The sequence below is a fragment of the Paroedura picta genome, chromosome 2 (assembly GCF_049243985.1).
Source record: "Paroedura picta isolate Pp20150507F chromosome 2, Ppicta_v3.0, whole genome shotgun sequence".
Taxonomy (NCBI): domain Eukaryota; kingdom Metazoa; phylum Chordata; class Lepidosauria; order Squamata; family Gekkonidae; genus Paroedura; species Paroedura picta.
The window spans coordinates 43,986,686-44,001,568 of NC_135370.1; the positions used below are offsets into that span (position 1 = coordinate 43,986,686).

Genomic DNA, 14,883 nt, shown 5'->3' on the forward strand with positions numbered 1-14,883 from the left:
GTCTGAAGTTATACGGGCCTCCATCCTCCTCCTCGGCTCCCCCCATAATTTTAGATCATCTTCTATTTCATCCCATCACTGTCCAGGTAACTGGCAGAGGGTGTATAAGCGGTTGTTGTGAGGGGGACAGATTTTTAATAGTGTTTTTATTATAAACTGTCCTGAGCCCGCTTGCAGGGAGGGGCAGTATAGAAATGAAATTAATAAATAATAATTAATACATTCCAGTTCTCAGCCTTTGTAAGCAATGAAGTCCATCAGAAACCATAATGGCTAAAGCTATTTCACATTTAAAAGCAGCATCTTTTTATCCAGCATTTCTATGTGTTCGGAACAACTATGCTCAAGCCTGCAGACATAGCAATTATGGACTTCTATGCTGATCAGCAGACAAGAACAAGCAAGCCAGTAAGTTTCCTATAACCTACAAAGCCACTTGAACTGGACAAGAGTGAATAAGCAGTGGTGGCTCTTTTCTTGGCAGAAGGTCCAATCAGGATGAAGATCCAGCATGCTCTTGCAACAGCTACCTCTCTCCCCCTGCCACCATTAGTCTCTGAAGAACGAGAGGAGGCAGCAGATATGGACTTGGCTGCAGTTACAAGCTTAAGAGGGTTTTATGGGTATCAAGCCTTTGTGAATATCAAAACTCTGAAGCATAGTATGAGCCATGAATGGCAGGGGAAGACACAAACAGCCTGCTAAATGGCTAGCAGCAGCTGAACAAGATCTTGCTGAGTTTGGTTTCATCTGCTCTGAGGCCTGGAGATGCAGCAGAGGCACAAGTTGTTGAGCATGAACCCAATTTATTTTCAAAATTTATACTCCGCCTTTCTGGCCTTACAAGGGCCTTTTCCTTTGGTCTTAGCCTAGACCTGTTGTTTATCCAGAAGTGTTCTCCTGTTTGTTTTTGGTTTTGTGTGTGTGTTTTGCACTGTAAGTTGCTTTGAGTCCTCACTGGGGGAGAAAGTAGGATACAAAAATAGCACAATGTAAACCCGGATTCCATTACTTGACTTAGCACAACCAGGAAATTCATGACAGTTTCCTGCCTGGCATTGTAAGGGTTCCACCATCTTATGTTTGCCCGATCCACCACCGTGCACTGCGCCCCACCATGTGATAATGTCACTTACTGCTGAATAAGTATAAATGCAAAGACACCTCCCTAATTTTAAAAGAGCCCCACATTTTGAGAGCTATTTCTTTCTCACTGGTGAGAAATACTTCCACTTCATTCTTCTTAATATTAATCAGCCACAAAGTGGTGAAAAGGTTACATAATCCTACTGCTCTGCCATCTCTCTAGTGTTGTTGTTTTAATTATTAAACTGTATCGTGTGTCAGGCTTGCCGTAGCCAAGGAGCAACAAAATTTGCTCCCAAATGGGAGAAAGAAGTGCAGACTCTTGAACTGCCCAACCTAGGGAACTGTTATTGATGATTCTGGCCTTTCAGAGATGGTCTGTAGTAACCTCTCTGGCTTAGAAACCCTAGATTCACTTTGCTAAAAGGAGAGTCACTAATCAGTGAGGCATGAGAAGTGATGGGAGAGTAGAGCATCCCCTACACAACTATTACGTGTAACTATCCCTTTCCAAGTTTCAAGTAAAAACAGTTCACAGTTCAACAGCAGAAAAGAAAAAATGACTATTAACCCATGTATGGATAAACTTACCTCTCAAGATACCAAATGCGTTAACTTGAAACTACTTAAGACTTTAAAAGGCAACACATTTAAACTACTGCTGTGCAAATCAGGATGTAAAGGGAACAGAGTAGCTTCTTTGGCTTCTAAGTTTCATTAAAAAATAACAGATCAGATAACAAAATTTAGGTTGCGCACATTGGACTGACACAGAAGCAGGGCCATACTTTTCCCTGTAACAAGAAACTAAGAAAGGATGGTAGACAAGAAGTTTGTACTTCTAGCAAATGTCTGCCATCTGGCCTTATATTCAGAACACAAGAAAACTAGGAAACATCCAATTTAGCTTGAAGTAATATGATTATTTTGTTCATGTCAATTAGACTGAATATGATCTATCTATCTATCTATCTATCTATCTATCTATCTATCTATCTATCTATCTATCTATCTATCTATCTATCTATCTATCTATCTATCTATCTATCTATCTATCTATCTATCTATCTATCTATCTATCTCCCAGTGAATATGAAAATCCTAATTGCCGTAAAAAATACTTACAGAGCAACTGGACTGTTATTTTGCACACACATTCACTGAAGCTGCACTTTATGCGGTAGTCAAATTTAATGATCTTGGAACTTTTTAAGAATACCAATTAACTCCAGGGTCGAGGCTGTTACCAGCTTTGGCAAACACAGACATCTATTGTTATTGCTGTCTCATTTAGCAGGCTTAAAAAAAAAAGAAAAAACCCTGCAATGGCAAGACCAGAAATGTAACAAGGCAAAAACAACAACACACTCACTTGAGAAAACCCGAAAGCAAGCTCACAAACTAAATCCAACAGGCCCCTCACACTAAAAGTGCCGCTCTGACACTTAATTCCGCTCGCTGTGCACATATACACTGTCCTGAAATTGCAGACTGCCAGACGCAGCACATAACAATCTGTATCATAGAATCCGCACGACCACTCTCTTGAAAAGTGCTCCATTCACAGTGTTTTTAATAGCTGCTTCCCTTCCTAGTCAGACATCCAATGGAAACACTCCAAAACACACACACATACACACACACACAAACACACACACTTACCATTCTGACTGTGTTCTGCCGGCTCTGACACTTTCCTCACCGGTACGACGATTGTATCCCCGGGCACCCGGGGACTTTCCACATACTTGGGCTTCCTGACTGGACCTGAAATGGGAAAAATCTCTAATATTTTTCCAGGTGGAAAGCAAGTTTCAGAATATACACAGAGGACCCGAACACACACGACTTGATGCAGACAGTACACCACTATGAGTGCTACTGTAAAGACACCAAACTCTCTCGTACTTCTACTCTTGCAATCTGTTGTCGGGGAGTGGAAGGGGGGGGGGAGCGGGAGGAAAGGCAGTAAGAGAAAGGTCTAGTCAGGCTCACTTTTTGGAATGTAAACTCTGAGGCAGAACAAAAGCAGTTTGCTTGCTGCGATGTTCTTGAAGCAGCCTCTGGCATATGCAGAGAGGGAAACTTTGACATGTTCAAAAGCCACACAGCTCTGAGGTGGCCTCTCTAGGCAGAACTTTCTGTTTTCCTCCTCAGTTTGGAGATAACCCTGTTTACTAACATAATCTTTGAAGCCGAGAGGGCAAGGATTATAGCGGAGACACAGCTTGAAATGTTTAACACTCTAAATACTTCAGTCCTGGCTGTTTGATATTATTGTATATATATGCCCGAGCAACTGATACACAACATGATGTAGGGGAAGAAGAGAAAGATGTTCTGGAGGTTTTCTCTATACATTTTTGTTCTCATTTCCTCCTCTTCTTAGCATCTTTGCCAATTAAATAAAAACGTTTCTCTATTTTATAATAATCTCTTTCAATCACTGTGGGTGTATGATGAGGATGGTAGATGTTTCATCTAATGTACACAAATCACGGCCTAATTTGCTAGTTTCATTCAACATATTTAAATTATTTGTGTTAGCATGCACTACAGAAGGCAGCAACAATCACAGGAATTATCAAATGCATAACAGAACTTGTCGTGACTGCAATAACACCACAATGAGACCAACAGTGCCATCTAAGGGTCCTTGAGAGAGAAACGTCAAACAGAATGGAAACTGTTTTATGTGAACAAGTCAATCATACTGCCTTATTAGGCCAGTGGTGCTAACTGTCCTAACCTTCTGTGCTACCAAAACCTGGTACTCCCAGCACCTATATGGGAAGGCACCAATCAACATGCAAAGGCAACAGGGTCATCACAAGGTCACCACAGAACACAGTTCAACTAATTTTCACGTGACGCATAAGCACACCTTGCAAAGCCTCACTAAACATGATTTCATATGCCCAGCACTTAGAAGGTTTGCAAGCTGAGTCCGTATAGATAAAAGTACCCAGAGAAAAGGCTTTCATAATCCAGGTGAATCAATCGCTTGAGACAACTAATGAGATTTTTAAATGATGCCTATAGCGTCGGAACAAGTATTTTGCGAGGGAAATGGATGAGAGACAGAAGAACAAAGATGTGTACTACAATAATACATTCTTAGATTTTATGATCTCCACAGTTGCCAAGTTGAAAAGAACAAAGTTAGGGGTGTGCATTCAGAAAATAAATCCTAAAAATACCAATATTCCGGCATCCCAAATGTATCCAGGTTTTCTCAAGTAAATTGAAAACAAATCCCGAGAAAATCCCTGATATATCTGGGAATTGCCAGTAGATCAGAAAACTTTGCTCCTGCCTCTCAGCTGTTTGTCGGGCTTCGACGTGCCCTTTAAACTTTAAAGAAGCTGCAGAGAATAGCCCCCGGTGGATGAGCTTGGGGCTGGCTGGCTTCTCCTGCAGCCCAGTTTAAACCTGGTTACAAGAAAAGTCAGCCTCAGCTTGGGCTGGCTCATGTTGCAAATTGGTTTAAACTGAATTGCAAGACAGGATCACCTGGGGCAGTGACCTCCACACCACTTCCGTTGGGAATGGCTCCTCTTGCAGCTTGTTTCTTCATTGTTTTGTCGAGGGGGAGTGTAATTCTATTCAACTAATAACTGGCCAGAGGATTGAAAATGATCTGTGTTCCTCCCACTACCAAAAAAGAGTAAATCAAAAAACTGTTTCAATTACCATACAATAGCCCTTATTTCTCATGCTAGTAAGCTCCTGCTCAAAATCATACAACGCATAGCAACAACCATTGAAAGAGAATTACCAGATGTTCAAACTGGCTTTCGATGGGGGTGTAATCACTCGTGATCGCATAGCAAACCTGAGTTGAATTTTGGAAAAGTCACCGGAATTTCAGAAGGATGTCTACATTTGCTTTATTGACTACAAACAACAGCTTTTGATTGTGTGGATCACAAGAAATTTTGGGAAGCCCTGAAAAATTTGGGGTTGCCAGGTGCATTAGATCAAACTGTTACAGTCGCACTACGCAAACCAAGAAGCCAATGTATTTACACCATTTGGTGACAGACTGGTTCAAAACAGAGAAAGGAGTGTGCCAAGGCTGTATTCATTCCCCCGTTCCTGTTTAACTTGTATGCTGAGATCATGATGAGAGAGATTGAACTCAAAGAATAAAACACTGGAATTAAGATTGCATGAAGGAATACAAATAATCTTTGGTAAGCTGATGACCACCCTCTGGTCAGAAACAAAGGAAAGCCTAGAACAGTTGATTACAGAGGTCAATGAAGTAAGCAAGAAATGTTGCCTTTTCTTAAACATTAGAAAGACACAAATAATGACCATTGCAAAAATCAGACATGTCACAATAACAACTGACGGTGAAGAGATTGAATGCATTCAAGAATTCATTTTTCTTGGATCACAAATAGATGTGAGTGGCGATTGCAATATGGAAATGCAAGGTCAAATTGCTCTGGATTGCTCAGCAATGATGAGTTAGAAGCAAACATGGAAAAGCAAGGACATAAGCCTGACTACTAAACGTTAGATTGGTTAGATCTAGTATATTTCCAAAAGCCACTTATGGCTGTGAAAGTTGGACAATGAAAAAATCGGATAAGAGAAGAACTGATTCATTTGAACTCTAGTGTTGGAGAAGGCTTCTGAGGGCTCAATGGACAGCAAAAGTTGCAAACAAGGAAATACTACAACGCATAAAGCCTGAGGTATCATTGCTAGGCAAAATCACGAAACTCCAGCTCACTTACTTTGGCCATATCATGCAATCCAATTCAATAGAGAAAGCAATTATGCTAGGATTTGTCAATGGCAAAAAGAAGCCAGGTTGACAAAGGGTGCGATGGCTGGACGCGCTCAGGGTAGACATTGACCAGGACACTGCAAGGCTGAGGGAGACAGTGCGGGATCGGGGTGACAACTGTGCCATGGGATCACCAAGAGTTGTGCACGACTGGATGGCTGACAACAATAACAACAACATTATATTCTGTTTTTTTGTGTGTGTTTGTTTGTTTTTGATTCAGGGATATTGAACTGAAAAAATCTTGGGGTTTCAAAAAACCCCGAATCACAATACTGGTGTAATATTTGAATCTGGGATTTTTCAGAAAACCTGAATTCTTGGGGGGGGGGGGTCAAACAGACCCAAGAAGGAGAAAAAACTGCACAGCAGAAACTGTGCCCACAGGGAATAGTCTGCTTCCCCCGAGCACAGCTGATTCTGGCCTGATTTCAGGATTGGTTGGGGCAGTGGAATCTGAGAGCTCTGGGCTGCCTTGGCTGGGACTGGCTCCTCTTAGAACTCAGTTTAAACTGAGCTGCAAGAGAGGATTAGCTGAGGATCAGCTGCAGCAGCAGGAGCTGAGAGCTTGGTGTTGGCTTCTTTTGCAGCATAAACCCAACTATGGGCTGGCCCTGCTGGCACAGCTTCTAGATGCATTTTTTTTTCTTCTCAGTCTGTTTAACTCCCCAAATTTTGGATTTTCCAAAAAAAATCCAGAATACAATTACCACACCAGTATTGGGATCTGGGATTTCTGGGAAACCCCATACATACATACATACATACATACATACATACATACATACATACATACATACATACATACATACATACATACATACATACATACATACATACATACATACATACTTTTATTTTGGGGGGGGGAGGTGTTTCAATATACCTGAATTTTAAAAAAACCAAACCAAACCAGAACAGAACTGCACACATCTAAACAAAACAATGACAAATAGGATTCATAGATTGAAGTCTCACTCTAGAAGATACACATGTATATCCTCTTGGATATGGTCTTATGGCAACAATAAGGATTGTTTTCGCCTATCTTGTTAAGCACTCCAGTTGCAAGCCCTGGCTACTGCGTCCAACCTAAGAAAAGGCAGGGATTTTTCAGTGGTGGCCTCTTGCTTGAACAATGCCCTCCAACTTGAGGCTTGTTGGGCTGCTATGTAGGCACCAGGCTAAAGCATTTATTTTAACCTAAGATTTTAATTAAGGGGTTCATCTTTCTATACAGTCTCGCTTCTAGCCTGAACTGCTTTATGAGATTTGTTTTAAACTTCACAATATTATACGTGGCTTTAAAGCTCTGGATGGGTTTTTAATGGTTAATGACTTGTGTTGTTTTAGGTTTTCATTATTTTTAAGCCACTTTGTGCACGGTTCTCCAGAGAGGTGTCTAAATAAATAATTTTAGACTGGAAAACGAGGGGAACAAGGACAAAGATTAAAGCCTTACATACCACAGAGAAATCCCTAACTACACAACCCCTGGGACAAGGAAGAAATCTATTTGCCATCTCCAGCTTCCTCCAACCACAACCATGCTCCAGGATCTCTACTGCAAAGATTAAAACTGGAGGGGTGCTGTGCAACATTACATTCTGATAGATTTGCATTTTAATAACTTGCTTTGTTCCCTATCAGTGCAGACATCTGAGATGAGTACCAAAACAGAGAGGAGCTGTGTCTGCTAACCGTCATAAGAACATAGACAGCAGAATAATTGAAGCTTTTAATTATTACTCTTTGGCAGTAGAAATAACTGGAGTCCTGCCCTTCAATGGGGGGTAGAGGTGGGGAGGAGGAGCATGTTCAGGCTTTCTATTGACTCAAATAGTATTTTGTTATTTTGTTCTTTACATGTCCCCTTTTTCACAGAAGTCACACGTGAACACATTAAGCTGTCTTATACTGGAAAAGACTACTACAGGGGTAGTCAACCTGTGGCCCTCCAGTGTTTGCTGGCAGGGTCTCATGGGAACTGTAGTCCATGGACATCTGGAGGACCACAGTTTGTCTACCCCTGAGCTAGCAGGGGTGTTCCAGGGTCCCAGGTAGAGGTCTTTCATAACACCTCTTATTTGGTCCTTTTAAAGTGGAGATTCCAAGGACTGGACACAGAACCTTCTGTATGCAAAGCAGTTGTTCTACCACTAGGCCTTGGCCTCTCCCAAATGTAATTACACTATTGCAGGATTTAGGCTAAATGCAATGTCTCTCCCACCATACCTCAGTACAGTTCAAATGCTCTCCTTATGCTGCAAGTGTCCTACCAGCATAGTTTATTGTCAATATAAAAGTAGTGAGACGCTGATGTAAATGTACTAGCCTGTGTTGCTTTTCATTATTTACTTTTATTTATTATTTATTCGTGTAATTTATATACCATCCTGCACTGTGATATCTTGGGGCGATGTACACATAACCAGTGAGGGAGTGGGGAAAATACATTGAACGGTATGGACAGGAAAGCTATAAACGGTTAACAGCACAACATATAGGTAATTTGGAACAATTTAAGGGGTAACAGCAACCATCAGGGACAACTGGATGTCAGGTTGCCTGGTAGAGGGACCAATTGTGGGAAAGTCCCCATTGTTGGAGGCCCTAAGGAACTGTTTGAGTTCTGATAGGGCCTTGACTTCGATGGGGAGCTCATTCTCCCAGGTTGGGTCATATTATATCACTGCAACGGGGTTTAGTGGGAATCCTAGCCGATACGACAGTTGTATTCCACTGGAATGAGAAAGCCCACCCTCCCGTCCCTCAATCTGACTCTTGGAAGTCCCACATTTCTCCTTTAATCATCAGTGACTATCAGAACGAGAGAGCTAGTTGCACTCCCCATAAAATGATCTTTACAGTTGGTTTTTGGTTATGCTTAATGGCAACCATATTGGGGAAATGTGTGTCAGATTTACAAATATATATAACCATAAATCGCTCAAAAGGCACACTTAAAAAGGAGATTAGTGTACAAAAACAGAACAAAATACCACAAAAAAGACTTTGTCCACTAAGGGGTGGGGTATCAGTCATAACTTCTTACTTGTTCAGTTGCAGAAGAGGAGTTGTCCCTCCTTAACTTTTAGGATTTATTTTGGTAGCAGAAAAAGAGTTGTTTTTTTATACCCCTGGTTTAGTCCACTGATGGTCTTCCTGGCTGGGAGGACGTGGAGCTTGCATACTTATTCCCAACTTAAACTGCCTACTGTTTCTCCCTGGCCCACAGTCCTCGTCAAGCCTGCTTCTTAGTATTTATGCTCGTTGGAGAATGTTCGTTTCCTGCACCACTATTGGAAGGCTCTGTTTTTCTGCCTAAAACTATGAGCTTTGGAAAAGAAAGGGATCCAGGGTTTGTGTGGGGAAGATGGCGGGGGGAGGGAGGGGAGGCAGGCTCTTAATAGCCCATAGCCCTTCCCCCTGCTTCTTCTCCTGCTGCATGCCTTGATGGCAAGGAAGAAGGCAGAGAACCAGGTTTGCAATGTGTGAAAGTCAAATGATGTCACTTCCGGTGACACATGATTTCCGGGAGTGTGGTCAGCTGCCATCACTTCCGGGGGTCCTCAAAGCCTGACATACTTCAGAAGTCCTCCATGGTCAAAAGGTTGAAAAACACTGCTCTATGAGGTAGGTCAGGCTCAGAGATCACTGAGATCTGTAACTGGCCCCAAGGTCACCCAGCTGGCTGCAAGTGGAGGAGTAGGGGATCAAACTCCAGATTAGAGACTACATCATATGGGTAAACTGAACTGTATTGAGATTCACTGTCCTTTAACTCCTACCACTCTAGAATTCTATTAGAAGTATTTAATATTCATAGTACACTCACCCCCACCCAAAAACTCCTACACATACAACATGAAAGACAAGCTGGAATTAACCAAAGAGGATTTAAAAATTAAATAATCCATAATCCTCCTGTACTCTGAATTCATATTATACTGAACACTGTGTTCTTACATTCTTGTCTTTGAGTTATTAAACATTTTTTTTTCTTAAAAGTACATGGAGATTTTATGGTAGCACTTTTCTGCTCCGGAACTCAAATGTTACTCCCAAGGTGTAAAGTAAAACAGTTTTTAATCTATTAGCCAACCAGACAGCTAGTAAATTTATTATTAAAAATGCAAGCCCTCCCTCCTGTCTTATGCTAAACACTAACTAATCTAAAGATGGCAAGCCTTTCTTCATTATATAGGGGAGAAACCCCCCTCCCAATTTAACATCCACTACTCATTATTGCTAGTACCAGTCTACCTTGATCTGCATATTTTTAGAAGCTGCATAAAGAAAAACTATTAATCCTTGATCATGGATTGGTATATTATTATCTAAGCATGTCATTAATTTTGGAATCCAACACAAGAATGCAAGTGCCTTTCATACTATACGTCACAGTACAGTACAAATCCCAAGCTATTGCATATCTTATTACTCATTGTACCAAACATGGACAAGCAATCATTTATATATGGAAGTTCAATAGGAACTCAATAAACCTGGTTTTCTGCTGCTTGTCTGGTACTGCAATGACAAGCATGTGGCAAGTATAGAGAGGTAGAGGTGGGCTTTTATAGTGTGTGTTTTTTAATGAAATCTGGGGGGGGGCACTTTAATTTCTTACTACACTTCCTTTATATTAAGAACATGAAATGCAACTTGAGAAATGAAGTAATATAAATGTTACCATTTCTTACAAACATGGTCAATATTGCAACTGGAACTGAAAACTGTTGAAGTCTATTAGCCTGCCAACCAAAACAACCAGAACAAAAGAGAAATTGAATATAGGTGAAAACCTATCAATGGTAAATTATCTAGAAAAGGGCCTACAAGCGAAACACTGGACTTACCTGAAGGTTTCTTCTCTTCAATGGGGCAAAGTCATCTAACTTGGTTAGGTCATGCCTCTGCTTGCTCAGGTAGGGCTATGCAAATTTACATAGCTTATTATGGGAGTGATCATCAGCTGATCCTTCAGCCATTTTCAAGCACTGCTGTGTCTCTATGACCCGTTTATGCACTGGGAACTTCACTGCCCCAGCTCCCGTGCAGGAGCACAAATTGGGGGCGGATGAGGCACACTGGGCCAAATGCTCCCTCATGTGGGTTCAGGAAAAGGTGGGGCAACTTGCCACAACTAAAACTCCAGCCTGCAGTCTGGCATGAAATGGTCTGTATGTGTCCTGGTACAGTGTCGTGCCACACCTCTTTCTTGTCCGTGTCCAAGAGGAAAGTGGATAACTTAGCCACACTGAAGAGAAAAAACCTTCAGGTAAGTCCAATGTTTCATTCTCCTTCAGTGGAGAGAAGCTGATCTTCTGGGTGGGGGGTGGGTTCTACTTCTCCCCGTCATGTCTTGATCACCTGCTGTAGTACTCTGCGGAAGGCTGCTTCCACAGAAGCCGGCTAGTCGATGTGTTTGTGTTTGATGAATGTTGCAAATGATGTTCATAATGCTGCTTTGCAAATCTCTTCTACTGAGGCTCTTGTTGAAAAGGGTTCCATTTTCATCACAGCGCTGGTGAAGTGTGCTGTGATCTTAATGGATGGTGGTCTTCCTTATGCTCCGTAAGTTTGGCAATGCATTGTTTCATTCAGAAGGCAATGATATTTTTCTACTCAGGTTTGATTGTTTTGTGACACAAAGAGAGCATCTGAAGGCCATGGTTCTATCCAAGCAAATGTGCAGTACTCTGTGCATGTTCAGCTTGTGCCAAGTTCTCTCTCTGGTTTCTTCTCACTGGGGCCTCTGAGATCCATACACTGAGAAAGTTCCAGCCTGGGGCTTTGAGCTGCTCCCTTCTCTTTGCGTCACATTCTGCTGCTCTCTCCAGGGCTTCCAAGGCCCAACTGTCAGGGGAAACCTTGGGCTGCTCCTACATAGTTTCCAGGTTTACTGCCTGCAATGCTTCCCCTCTACCACCTACCAAGGCATCTGAAAGGGGAGACGGGATTTTTTTGCTTCAGCTTCTTAACTGGAGTGATCTTCTTTGCGGCCACTGCTGGAGCTCCCAAAAGTTGTTCTTTTTTCTCTCTCCATGAAGTAATCCTCTTCCTGGCTTCCTATGAAGAGTTTTGTTGTTGTTTCTTTTTGGTAAATGGGACTCCATAAAAGTCCTAAGGTTTTAAATGCTGGATTCCTTGGTTTTTATTCTCTCTAGCTTCTATTTTCTAATACTTTCTAAAAGCTAGGCTAGCCAAGTTGGCTAACAGCAGGGCTCTAGCAGTAGGGTTATCCAAACTGGAAGGTCAGCTAACATTCACTCCCACAGGAAGCCACACAAATTTACATAGCCCTACCTGCACAAGCATAGGCATGACCTAATCAATATGTTCAGTATCAATGTGTAGAATTTCATGTTTTAGAGAAAAACCTCTGACAATTCTCCCTCATTCAATTATCCTTATCCATTGTTCCTCTTAATATTTGTGAAACAGCCCTGGGGGTGGAGAGTGTCCTGGCTGTCAGAGTTGGAATAGGGCCAATCAGGGTGCAGCCAGCAGTGCTGATTGGCTGTGCACCTACAGCTCCCACCCTCCTTCCCTGGACGCTGGCTACTTTATTCTCAGACACTGCAGGAGCCACAGTGTGTGAGAGAGACACAGAGAGCCCTGCTAATGAGCCCTGATTACCTGCTATGGCAAGAGAGAGAGAGAGAGAGAGAGAGAGAGAGAGAGAGACAGAGAGAGACAGACAGAGAGAGAGAGAGACAGAGAGAGAGAGAGAGAGACAGAGAGACAGAGAGAGAGAGAGAGAGAGAGAGAGAGAGAGAGAGAGAGAGAGAGAGAGAGAGAGATCTGCACCTGCTGGTGTCCCCTGGGTCCTAACACCCATTGCATTCCTGGTTGCAATGGGCTTTCTTGCTAGTGCTATGATAATGATGAACCTAAATACCAAACTTCTCATTAACATGTTACAACACCACTGGACATTTGTATGACCCCTCACAAAATTCAGTGTGCTCTTTTTCGGGGGCAAACTAGGCAGAGCTGTGAGATCTGTAATTTGATCCCATGCAAGAATGACAAATGCAAGCTGGGTCAAAACTCGTTTAATCCATGCCATTTTCCAGACCTCAAACATACCAGCCCAGCATCTGGATGAAAAATGTGTATAATTTATATGGCTCCCCTAGCAGTACAAACTGCAGCTCCAGGGAAACATTTGAGATTAAAGAGAAGGCCCTGAGAAAAAAGGTTAAAAGGTTATGGAGGGAAAGCTAATATTTACTAGTTGGAAATTCAATCATAGATCTACCATCATTTTGCTCAATTTGACTCCAAGAATGCATGCAGAGGAGGCAGCTTACTATCACAATAAAAACTTGAACCCGAATACATTTACAATGGCCACTAATCCTGATTTATGCATGACAGTCTTATTTTGGTTGATCTGAGGAGCCTCTGAAATAATTTTTCAGGCTTCGAGGATCCCCGGAAGTGATGTCAACTGGCCATCCTGCCACACTCCCTGGAAGGTACATACCACCAAAAGTGACACCACCACCTGCATTAACAGGTAGGCTCAAGGTGGACTGAGAGGGTGAGAGACAGGAGGCCATTTAAGGCAGAAGTAAGCATGCAGGCTCCGCCTCCTCCCAGAAACCATGCGAGACATCACTCATGCTTGGGAGGGGAGAAGGGGGGCAATGGAAGTAGCTGTTTCTGTAGCTTGTGGCTGAGTCCATTAAGGTAGCAATGGAAAGGCTATGAAACCCCTCCAGAGCTCTCGTGGACCCCTTGGGAGTCCACAGACCCCCTGGTTCGGAATCCCTTGTTTAGTGACTCTCCTTGTCAGCCTTTACACTAACCAGGACAGTATGCTTAATCCCAAATTGCCTACTTGTCCATTTTCTGAGCCCTGACCTGCCTCTTCTGAAGCCCAAGGGGTCCTAGTTCTTATCTCCTTCTATTCCTGGCAGGGCTTCAGTTGTGAAATCACAGATTGGATCTCACAGAAGCTCAGTTTCCATTCCTTCCTCTACAGCAGGGGTAGTCAAACTGCTGGCAGGGGCTCATGGGAATTTTAGTCCATGCACATCTGGAGGACCGCAGGTTGACTACCCTTGCTCTATAGGATCTCAGTGAAAACAGTTATCTCCATCACAGCTTTCCAATGTTGCTTGCACTCCTCATTCTCACCTATGATGGAGGTTTGCTGGGTCTAGTACACTCTGAGTTGCCTCAGAGAAATTTTGTTGATATGTTATAAAGCTGTCTAAGTGTTTTCCTGAAGCAAAGCTTAACATCCCACAACTCTAAGTATTTACTTTGTTGTGCATGATTTTCCCTGAAATAAAATTTTGGTTTGATTTACTCCTTAAAAAAACACAACAATCATGTTAGTTTACCTCAGTTATCAATCCAGGCTTGGGTGGGTTTATTGTGGTGTGCCAAATGACTTAATCTGTTATTTTTCATTTCCTGGGGGAACCCCAGTGCAACAGGGTGGTTGTGAAATTGTATTGTGATGGAGGGAAAAATGCTGTGTGACGTAGTCTGTCACAACATGTTTGGAACCCAAGTGAAAGTCACAAGTGTAAGACACACAACTTTGCATTTAATAAAGCTGCAGTCCTCTATAGGAACAAACACATGTGGAGACTGGATTGTGATCATAGTACTTGAATATCATGGGAAAGGATTAGAGATATGGAAGAAATCAGAGGACAACATTTCTGAGGATTTTTGAGGGGCAATTATGGAGCACACTGAAATATGGCCAGTTCAAGTTCAATATTAAAAATTATTTTACACACAGCTCTTTTCTTTTTACACATGTACCAGCCCACCACTTGTTTCTTAAATATCCAATGGAGAGCTACTTCAAAGGAAGTCTGCTTTCTGGGGAACTTTTTTGTCTATGCAATTTCACTCTATAAGAACAATAGGAGATGCACAAAGAGCTTCTGGTAAAATAGAATTGTTCAGGAAGGCACTTATAAAGAACAAGGGTACAATAACAGTTTATTGTACTGTTGCTT

The 14,883-nt window shown here is 42.2% G+C and overlaps 1 protein-coding gene across 7 annotated transcripts in view; it reads right to left on the reverse strand.

Annotated features, from left to right (window-relative positions):
- The window catches only part of TANC1 (tetratricopeptide repeat, ankyrin repeat and coiled-coil containing 1), a 184,259-nt gene that overhangs the window by 81,226 nt on the left and 88,150 nt on the right, over positions 1-14,883 (reverse strand). For 6 of the 7 annotated variants that reach the window (XM_077319955.1, XM_077319956.1, XM_077319953.1 and 3 more), the window contains one exon: positions 2,749-2,853. The exons of the other annotated variant lie outside the window; for it this stretch is intronic. In XM_077319955.1, coding sequence (XP_077176070.1) covers positions 2,749-2,853 — 105 coding nt within the window. The remainder of the gene's footprint in view (positions 1-2,748; positions 2,854-14,883) is intronic. 7 annotated transcript variants of the gene reach the window in all.